General features: G+C 39.4%; 1 protein-coding gene across 1 annotated transcript; it reads left to right on the forward strand.

The window, feature by feature from the left end:
• Nucleotides 1-70: 70 nt before the first annotated feature.
• Nucleotides 71-4805, forward strand: rbp5 (retinol binding protein 1a, cellular). The gene is made up of 4 exons (XM_010903565.5): nt 71-862; nt 1773-1957; nt 2377-2478; nt 3553-4805. Exons 1-4 carry the CDS (start codon nt 787-789, stop codon nt 3604-3606), a joined length of 417 nt encoding a protein of 138 aa, XP_010901867.1. The 5' UTR covers nt 71-786; the 3' UTR covers nt 3607-4805.
• Nucleotides 4806-11340: the final 6535 nt, after the last annotated feature.

Raw genomic sequence — 11340 nt, forward strand, 5'->3', positions numbered from 1 at the left:
AAATGTTATTACATTGGTAAGACACCTATAAGTAGCCTATTTTACAATAATGTAATACGATGTTAGATCAAATGTATTTTTATAATGACTATTTTATATATATATATATCAATCATTACTGGAAACATCACTGTGCTCCCCCAGAGTCCACCCAAAGCTAATATAAACATTGAGATTAACTTTTCCCGACCAAGCCTCCCTCTTCCAAGCATAGGCTACGGCACAAGCGTACTCCCTCCTCAACTGCAGTGAATAAGATACCGAGCGAATGACGTTTAATTAACGCAGAAAGCGCACCGACATATTCAGTTCCTATTTAATGAAAAATAATTACAAGAACACAAAGCATTTTCATAAATCCGCACGGGGAGATGTCAGGGAGGAGTTAAACGGTTTTCCGCTCACGGTGGGAGGAGAACGAGCGATCAGATCTCTTAAAACGGTTGTGTAACGTTAGCATCAGGCATCCCTGGGAACTGAACGAGTGAAGGGGTCAAAGGAACGAGGAGCACTGTCTTTTGTTTATACGGCAGTCGCTCTTCAAAAAACATTCCACATTAGTTCCAGCTGCAGGTTTGCGTAAAATCACATAGCTCTGATTTGCACTGCAGACAGAGAAATAGCCTACACGAAGCATACCTGTTATTAATATAAAACAATTCGATAGTGATTCAATGGAGGAATAGTAAGAGTTGTAAAAAGGGAGAAAGTATTGAGAGAGAAGCGACAACAGGTAAACCAACAGCTTTCTTTGTTGGGAGTGTCTACAGAACTAAAGGCGAAAGGATGTCTAAACCAAATTATTCTGGGACCTTTAACATGGTGTCTCAAGAAAACATGGAAAACTACCTCGGAGCTCTGGGTAAGTTTAATCAAAACTCCCTTGTATCTTACTATTTATGATGAATGCATGTATTGTTTAAAAAATTGCATGGCCTCAAGTGCCACTGCAACTTGAATCTTTTCGTTTTCTTGCACCATGGTATCATTCGTCGCTTTTTCCTTTGTTTGCCTACTGGTGCGGGTTGCTTTACATTATTGAGAGTCCCCTACTTTCACCAGTTCCAGAATTACCATTGATAATCATCAAGACGCCTTTGCCTGTAAATGACAATGGGCACGTACTGGAGGCGTGTGTATCACTATTTGTCTACGTAGGTGTGTGCTGTCTGGAGCCATGCAAATCTATAGGCCGGAGATGAAGCCTCAGATACTTTGCATCATACGTATTTAATACGTTAAAACATCGTCTGGGATACGTACCAGCAGCCGGCGGTTGTTGTTTGGGCGGTGTAAAGCGTAGGAATAGGGTTTTAGACTAACCGATTATTGGCCTTAGTCTCTTCGTTTTCGGCTGTAAACTTGCTTGATGAAGTAATCAAACAAAGTACAGCCATGTTGTGTATTTCAAAACTTTAATAGTGTTAGGTGAAAGTCATCACATTAAACACACCAATTTGGGGTACAGTTCCATCTGTCTCAGTTAATTCGAAATTATGTAGTACATCATGTTCAAAGGTCAAATTGATTTATTTAAAAAATATGTATTAAATTCTACTTTTAAACTAACACCTTGCAACTAGGCATCTATTTCTAAGATACATATTTGTCCAGACCTAGAGTAAAGAAACTATTGCCAAGGACAGGTTGGTTTAACATTGTTCTGCCACAGGTTACACTTCTTCTAACCCAACTACGGGTGGTCTGCCACAACTACCTCATCACCAGAGTATGGTGTTTGGTTGACTTCATTCTCTTTCTCCCTCCATTAGATATAAACTTTGCCCTGCGGAAGATTGTGTGTATGTTGAAGCCAACTAAACAGATAATCCATGACCCAGCCACTGGCAGTATGAGAATCCGCACACTCACCACCTTTAAGAACTTTGACATGGATTTCCAACTGGGGAAGGAATTCACTGAGGACCTAGGACCAGTGGATGGACGAGTCTGTCAGGTGTGTGTGTGTCTGTGTTGGGGGCAAGGCCAGCTCTAGCCTTTTGGGGGCCCTAAGCAAAATTAGATTTGGGGCCCACTCCCATAGCGGTCCCTAGCAGTTGGGGCCCCCTAGTAGTCAGGGACCCTAAGCAACCACTTATGTCGCGTATGCCTAGAACCGACCCTGGTGTGTGTGTGTGGGGGGGGTGGGGGGGGGGGTGTACATTTGGTATCCTGTCCCAGGGTCCCGTAGACCTCAATGGTAAGAGTGTTGTGCTTGCAAAGCAGAGGTTGTGGGTTTCAATTGTTACAGGGGAGGATTAGCGTTGTTATTGTGTCGTAAACCCCTTCTTTCATTTAGAACTTGTTAAATGTGTGTGTTTTTGCAGACCACGGTAGGTCGGGTCTGTGTGTCCTAACGCTGTGTTTTGTGTGTAGACCACCGTTGACTGGGAGGGTGATAAGCTGGTCTGCGTGCAGAAAGGAGAGAAGGAGGGAAGAGGATGGACTCACTGGTTAGAGGGGGACAAGCTACACTTGGTAAGGACGGAGGAGGGGAGGAACCAGTAGACAGAAGTCAGTAGAGGGAAACACAGGGTCACTGAAAGGGGAAACCAGGAAAGATTTACTCTAGGAGGAAATTAAATGGATGTGCTTGTTTGGAAGTGGAGGATATACAAATCAGTTTGCATAATGGAAGCAGGTCACTGCCTTGTTGTAAGTGTCCATGCTTCTATCTGTGCATGTCTGTGTTAGAAAAACAGTCCTTCTATGTATGGCCCTCAACCCTCCTTATTGGGTGGTGGGGTCATATACACACAGAGGCTTAAAAGGCTTAAGAAACACTAAGATGTAAAATCCATGTGAAATATGAACAGCTTGTCAAATAATATATTTCCTGATGAATGTGTTTATATTCAAAATGTAATTGACATGGTCAATGTTTGCCAGTTTAATTTCACCTGTTGTCTTATACACACTTCAACCAGACTCTTTAGTGTGAAGGAATAGGGAATGGACTTTGTGATGGACTTTGCATGTGATACTTTGCTTGGGTAATTTGTCTTAGTTTCTGATTACATGCAAATCCTGCTTTTACCGTTCCAAACAGTCAACTTGTTGTCACTCATCAGCCCACTAATACTTTGAATATTTCTAGCGTTGTTTGGAAACAATGCCCTCTTGATCGGTTGTTGAAATCCAAAGGTGAACTTTGGAAATAAATGCCACTATAGATCAGGCAGTAAAGGGTGGATTTGGAAAGTCACACATGATGAGAGGGGGAGGGAACACGGGGGAGTGAGGTTGAGAGTGGGAGATGACGTTGAGCGGGGGAGTACATACAGAGCTAGTGGGAAGAGATAAGATGGTGAAAAGGAGGGAGAGAGGGGAGTTAGGAATACTGAGTCCAGATGAAAAGAGCGTCTTTATTTTGTCAGTTCATTAGTTTTCTTTTATTGTATGTCAATCTTTATATCTATCCCTACACACAAATGTACGCACGCATGCACGCACGCACACACACACACACACACACACATCCCCCTACATACTGCTACAATCACCCAGACAAACTCCTCCCCCTCTTTTCCCACCTTTTTCTCAACCCTGTAGGAGATGAGAGTTCTTGGAGTGGTCGCCCGGCAAACCTTCAGGAAGGCAGACTGAACCTGTTGGGGTCTGGTCCCGCTCATCATTCAAACTGTTTTGTTTTCTGTTTGGTGCTATTTTCCCAAGTACATGGACATTATAGTCACTCTTGGTACAGATTGTTAAAAAGCCATTTAAAATATTCTAAGCATGTTTTCAATTGACTGAGTACAACACACAATCCTTGAGTCACTTTTTCACCAAACGTAATCGATGTTTCAACTAGATACACTTGATTGGAATTACAATGCATAATTATCTAAATAATTTGTATACGATTGTATGCAAAAATGTAATGGATTATTCCAAAATATGACTACTCTTTTGAGATGATTAAATTAATGGACTACAGCTTTTGAAAAGGTTCTTCCACAAGGGTATGAACATTGAGGACATTTGCTATCACTGAGAAATAATCTTAAGACTGCCTTGATGCAATTCGTGCCTACTAAACATATTTCTTTATATTATGTAATACGTGTCATAAAGTACTGTCAAAGGGTTTTTCTACATCCACAAACAATAAATGGTGTTGTCACTCAAACATGGGATACAAATTATAGAATTTTAGTAATGAAAGTAGATATGGCCAAACTATGCTTCATTAGTGTTATTTTAGCAGCAGGATATTATGATGGCAGCACTCAGATTTTCTTTTTCAAAATAAAAGCCGTAATTTTAATTTACAAGGCAATATAGTTAATAATCTAGTCCGTATGAAAGAACAGACAAGAACAACATTGGAACAAACATTAAACATAAAATCTAATGACTAGATTAACTATATTGTCTTATCAATTTCAATGATGGCTTTTATTTTGAAAAAGAAAATCTGAGTTGGTGCTGCTAGCATAATATCCTGCTGCTAGAAGAACGGTAATGAAGCCTGGAATTGCCATCACTAAATGAAAGTGTGTATTGTGAAAAAGGTGAAATGTACTGTACTGTAGCATATTACATTGGAAGGGCAATTTTAAAATGTCTGGCATTAAATTGATTATTAAAACATATTTTGTTTATTAAAATATATTTTGTTTTGGTGATTAAGACAATGCCACTGATTATATTTCCACAGTAAACATATATTTTGAATCAATGTTGTTTGTGTAAAAGATGTCTACTAACACTTCAAGTCTGACCAGTATGGAGTTTTGATTGGAAAATTCACCACATGCTTGTTGAAAATATTACCATATCAATAAAAAATTATAATAATTGTCTGAACCTGGGAGTATACAGTAGATTTAGAAAATCTACACACTGTACGTAAAGGCCAAAATCAAGAAGATTCATGTGAGACCTTTTAAAAAAAAAACATTTTATTCAATTATTTAATAAGATCTTATTAGCAGTAATATTAAAATAAAAACAAATTTATAATTTCATCAAATAATTGTATTATAAAAACTATCAATGCCTTGGTTGCATAAACCTGCACACTTTTATAATGGGGATTGTAACTGTTCAGATTTAGCCACAGAAACCTTTATAAAATTGATAATTACAATTAAATATAATCCAGGCAAAAAGTGCTTCCACAAAGTACTGGTTGTTGGGTGCACATAGTAATCCAACCGAAGCATTGACAGTTATTTAAAGAAAAAAAAAAGTCTAACATGATTTGTCTTAAATTAACCTTTACATCAAACAACTCCATTTCCAATATGGGTGTGTAGACCATAATTATAATTATTGTTTCTATAATATTTACTTGATTAACAAATGCACATTTTTGTTATTTCACAGTGAGAACAATTGTCAGTTTTTGAAAGTTGCCAGGTAAACATTTAAATGACGAGAGAATGGTACAGTGCACACAGAACACTCCCAATGTACATCCTTCTTAATGTTTTACTCTGATATGTCACAATGCAATATAATGTTCTGGGTTTTACTGCATGTAAAAATTCAATCTTCTGCTCCACCCTACAAGGCTTTTTCGATTGCTTGAAAATATATATTTTTTGCTCTTTATAGTACCTCATGTTACTGAACCTTTATTAGGCCTAATAAATAATATGTATCACTATAAGAAAAAAGCTTGTTGACAGTCAGTTGATGGTAACTTCTACCCAGAATTAATTTCAGTTGTCATGTATTTAGCTGTAAGTGCTATCTGATCACACTAGAGGGCAATGTGAAGCAGTTCTGGGTATTTATCTCAGTGCTATCTATCTTGTATATGCTACCTATGCTACCAACTTTTATGAAGAGGAATTGGCGACAAGTAGTAAGTTCAAACAGGCAAATATCAACATCTTTAGTACCGTTAGAACCTAAAAAAACGTGTAATCAAATGCAAATATATGCAGAAATCTGTGAGCACAGTTGTCACTGAGAAAACACCTGCACCATTTGTGAGAATCCATGAGTCACCAGACAAAACGCTAGTTCTAATGCGTTACAACACCCTTCAACTGTGCCAACCCATACCATACCATACCATCTTCTTCCGCTTATCCGGGGCCGGGTCGCGGTGGCAGCAGTCTAAGCAGAGATGCCCAGACTTCCCTCTCCCCAGACACTTCCTCCAGCTCTTCCGTGGGGACACCGAGGCATTCCCAGGCCAGCCGGGAGACACAGTCCCTCCAGCGTGTCCTAGGTCTTTCCCGGGGTCTCCTCCCGGTGGGACGGGACCGGAACACCCTCCCAGGAAGGCGTTCCGGAGGCATCCGAAACAGATGCCCAAGCCACCTCAGCTGACCCCTCTCGATGTGGAGGAGCAGCGGCTCTACTCTGAGCTCCTCCCGGGTGACCGAGCTTCTCACCCTATCTCTAAGGGATCGCCCAGCCACCCTACGGAGAAAGCTCATTTCGGCCGCCTGTATCGGGGATCTTGTCCTTTCGGTCATGACCCAAAGCTCATGACCATAGGTGAGAGTAGGAACGTAGATTGACCGGTAAATCGAGAGCTTCGCCTTGCGGCTCAGCTCTTTCTTCACCACGACAGACCGATACATCAACCGCATTACTGCAGAAGCTGCACCGATCCGTCTGTCAATCTCCTGTTCCTTCCTTCCCTCACTCGTGAACAAGACCCCTAGATACTTAAACTCCTCCACTTGAGGCAGGCACTCTCCACCAACCTGAAGTGGGCAAGCCACCCTTTTCCGACTGAGGACTGTTAGAAATCGGCCGTTTCGTATAGTGGTTGTAATAATTAGCATACCCGTTTGTCAAGGGAGAGAGAAAGTATATTATTTATTGCAGCATTAGAAAGTCTTGTTCATGAGGTTACGGACCTGGTCTTCCTTACACAACCTCAATCTCATCTCAGTCAATCTCTTCTCACTGTAATGTTGGTTACCAGCTAGCCTATACATTAAGGGCGTTTCTAACTTTTTAGGAGTCAACCCCCATGCCATATGGCCATCGTAAACATTCCTGTCATTTGAGCGCTACCTACTGAGAGATAATCTAAACAGAGAGGTTTCTGTTGTTCTCATTATCTAGGCACATTCACTTCCAATGAAACGTACATTCATATTGTAATTGTTAATGCTCAGATTCTACAGTCCCCCCTATCAAACATTTAAAGAAAAACATTACATGTTTGATAAAACATTACAATTCAATTCCTAATGAAAAGAAAAGGCCCATACGCATATGTTACAAATGACTAAAATGAAAGAACAAAATGAGTATCTGACCAATCAGGTCTTATTGTTCCTCAAATGAAAATGAATGTAAACAAGACAAGTGACACACCACACTCCGACACATAACTCAACGTATGACAGTCATCAATCCTGTCCCCACCTCAGATTATAAAGGTCAAGAAACATTGACATCAACAGGTTATTACCAGTGTTAACGGTGTTCAGCAGAAAACCAGACTCAACATGACATCATGATTAAAACATTTCCCCCAAAGTCCATTGAACAATCAAAACCCCCCTTGTCCGTATCATGATCCATGCGACAAAATCATACAAAAGACTTATGCATATCCTGTTGTACCTGTGACAGATTTCTACCTGTAAAATAGGGAAAACATCTACCTTTGTCAGGGACCATCTATAATAGGGAACAATTCACTGTCCAAACAAACCATGATAGCCATCATAATGTAGATAATTAAGCATCATCACAAATACGCTGAAGTCCAATACTGGGATTGTCATCGTGTAGAGTTTCCCACCTGTCTTGCGAGAAACAAACCTTCATACATATGAAATCACCATATCAGTTTATTTAGGAAAATCTTAGATTGTAAGGAAAGAAGTAAGTTTCCAATCAAGTGTCCTTCAGTTCTCGTCTTTAGTTTTCTTTGTCTTGCATCAGTGATGAAAGTTCCAAAATCAATTATTGCAGTCAGTGTGATGTGGACCCAGCAATTTGCCAAGTCAGTGTAGGTGTATAATGGATAAGTGAGTTTCCAACACTTCACTTAATCAAGATTAACACCACAACAGTGTATTCTACTGTGTTGGGACCCTGTGACCTTTCCAGTCAACTGGCCCGTGGTTCTCTGACCTGTAGTATTTGGAGTCCTTTAGGACTCAGGTGGATTCTCCTCATCTCACTGTCAACGATTCATCTATAAATGGAGTGTGAAGCCAAGTGATCTGACCCTGGCATCGTTCTGCCATGTGAGTGGTCAGGAAAATATGAAACAGATTCAACCAATGTGGGTGTAGAAGTCCTTCTTGAACATGTTGCTGGTACTCACACACTCAGTTGTCTGTGTCCAGTCAGTGACATGTATCATCAGAAAAGGGGTTGTGATGTCCTGATCTGTTGAAAGTATAACTGCAAAACAACGATTAGTGTGGTTCAACAGTCCATCGGACTTTCATCCACTGGGTATGGTTCCGTCAACTCCCAACAATGAAGACAATAGATCAGTCCTGAAAACTTGTGGATCTCAGAAGTTCCATCATAAGAGTGAAGTGTACACTCTATTCAGACAAGTTTCCATAAAAGTCTATGTCTAAGTTCCTTTCCCATCCAGAACTGGCTTGGTTGTTTTATGACTCCTTGTGCTATATTAATGCCCGATAGCAGCTAGCAGTGGAATAAAATTGTCAGACTTGACTTTGCTTAGCCAAATCAGAAATGGTTAGATCTATACTATTCAACCATTAAAATGTTAGACCTTACATCAACCAAAACAATTTCCAAATAAACCAATTAAAAACATCCTGTAAATGGAAAATGTAAAACATAACAGATGCCAATGCTCCGTTATAACTATGCAAACAGGAAAAACTAATTTTTTCACAAAACTCCTTATAAATACCAATTTGATTTGCCTTGAGCCCTAAGCTCAACTCTTTCCAATCATAATCAATTATCATATCATACATCCCCCCTGCCTTCACTTCATTAAGTCAATGGAAAATGACACCATGAGTGAATGCAAAACAATGACAAATAAGGCTACAGGAGGCGCCATCCTGAACCCACACTGGCCATCTTTTCAGGACAGACATGAAAAATAGAGAATTGGTAGTAGGGATGGATCTATAATCCATTCGATAAGGAGTTGCATCCTGTATATTCATCAAAACAAAGTGAACAAGTTAAAAAACACAAACATTCACTAATACAAAGACATCAATGTGCAACACGGTCGCTTGTGCGAAGGAATTATAAACCATATAACCCATTAACAAATTTTACCACATAGCTAAACAGCTCTCAAATTTGTCTTTGCCACAGTACCATCACACAGGTCTGTGAAATTGGCTATCATGCATTTATAATATCCTGTAGTTTCTTGGCACATGCCTAACTAAATTGTTCAGCCCCCAGGGGATAAACTGTGCAACTAAATTGTAGGAGTGAAAAACTCCAGCCCATGTGCAGTGGTTTACCTGTTGCAACCACCAGGGCAATTGTATTAGCATAGCGACAGCATACAACTTTAGAATTTTTACAGGCAACGGCCAAACTACCTCATGAAAAACAGTGTCTTGAGTAACCTCCTAAATTTTAGGGAATTCGCAAAGTTAGATTCATTTTTCGTACATTTCAACATTAAAGCTATTGAGAGGAAAATATATTTAGCTTTCACTTAATGTTTGTTTATCCCAAAACTGTATATGCTTTTGTTGATAAAATTACCATAGATGAGACCAGACTGAACACTTGAATTTAACCCTTAGTAATAGGCTACTCTGATGTAATGGGAAAGGTTGCTACTATGAGCTCCACCCATTTATGGTAATCCATTAAAAAGGCCAAATGTTAGTTTATGGTCCTCAGACTATCCTATCAATTTAGCCGACATCCTTGGTTAACTGGAGATTTTGATTTAGTGTCCAACCCATCTAATATTTTCGCAGTTTGTAGAAATGTGCTCATCATTATCTATACAACAACTCAACATTAGGGTGGAAATTAAGAAACTCTTAAGAATGGCAATCCTGACAGAAAACAGATGTATGAAGTCACTAAAATCAAGGTACAATAAGTAATCCAAAGGAAACTCAATGTAAGCCTTAAACACGGTTACATCAATTACCTATTTGTTCATTAGTCAATTTACCATTTTAGAATTTAAACTCCATTAACGAGTATCAGGTGTTGGTTTTGAAAACAAGCATTATCCCAGTTATCGTTGGTAAATACAAATAAGAGAAACTATATTATTTAACCAAACTCAATTCAGCATTTAAAATACATCTAATTGTTATGTTGGGGAATAAACTAGCTTCAGCTGTACTACCCTTTTTTTTTTTTAAGGCTATGACTATATTGGATTCAAATTCAGTCCTCATGGAACACTGCGTGTCTCCTTAACGTACAAGTCTATCACCATGTGGATTCTTCATCCTACCACTTATACAATATATAAGGAGAGCGAAAACACAATACGTTAACCTTTTTGTAAGACAACCTTGAGACTATTTTACCAGATTAGAAAATCATTGTACCAAATTCTAATTCATCATAGGTTTCAGATGTACCCACTTGTGCTAGCGAACAGCTCAGCAAGCAACAGACAAGTACCACGTGATTAAGGCCTACCTACATTGTGAGACCCCCCTTGAGGCCTTACGGTTTTAAACATTATCATCAACGCAATAAATGCGTTTGACTCAAAATTACATAAGTACACATGACAAAACAGGTTATTTCTTGAATACCTATTAAAACATGTTCAAGCATGACAGAACAAAACAGGCTATTTCGAATGCCTATTAAAACATGCTATATAACATTCAATTGCTTCTCAAACTACATGTAATATTTAATTAAATAAGCTTGGCTATTACCGAGGAAGGTGATCAGGTTTCCTTGATAAGTTCCAGCTTCATTTAATGATTAAGTACGATACATTTTTAGGAAATATACATTTAAGAACTCTGAATCAATGATTATGAAAGCTCACGTCAGTTCCTAGTATTGTCCATGATTCCAGGATCCCATAAGAGAGACTCCATCTTGAGACTACTGTCGGTCAGCCAGGTGGTCAAACAGAATGAATCTTCGTCCATTTCGATTGTCTCCTTTTGCGCCTTTCGACTGTTGTCCTTTCTCGGCCATCTTAACAATTACAATATTGTAATTGTTAATGCTCAGATTCTACAGGACCATGGCCTCGGATTTGGAGGTACTGATTTTCATCCCCACTGCTTCACACTCGGCTGCAAAACGTCCAAGTGCATGCTGAAGGTCCTGGCTTGAAGGGGCCAACACGACAACATCATCCGCAAAGAGCAGAGACGAAATCGAGTGGTCCCCAAACCTGACACCTTCCGGCCCCTGGCTGCGCCTAGAAATTCTGTCCATAAAAACCCAATT

The sequence above is a fragment of the Esox lucius genome, chromosome 20, assembly GCF_011004845.1.
Source record: "Esox lucius isolate fEsoLuc1 chromosome 20, fEsoLuc1.pri, whole genome shotgun sequence".
NCBI lineage: Eukaryota > Metazoa > Chordata > Actinopteri > Esociformes > Esocidae > Esox > Esox lucius.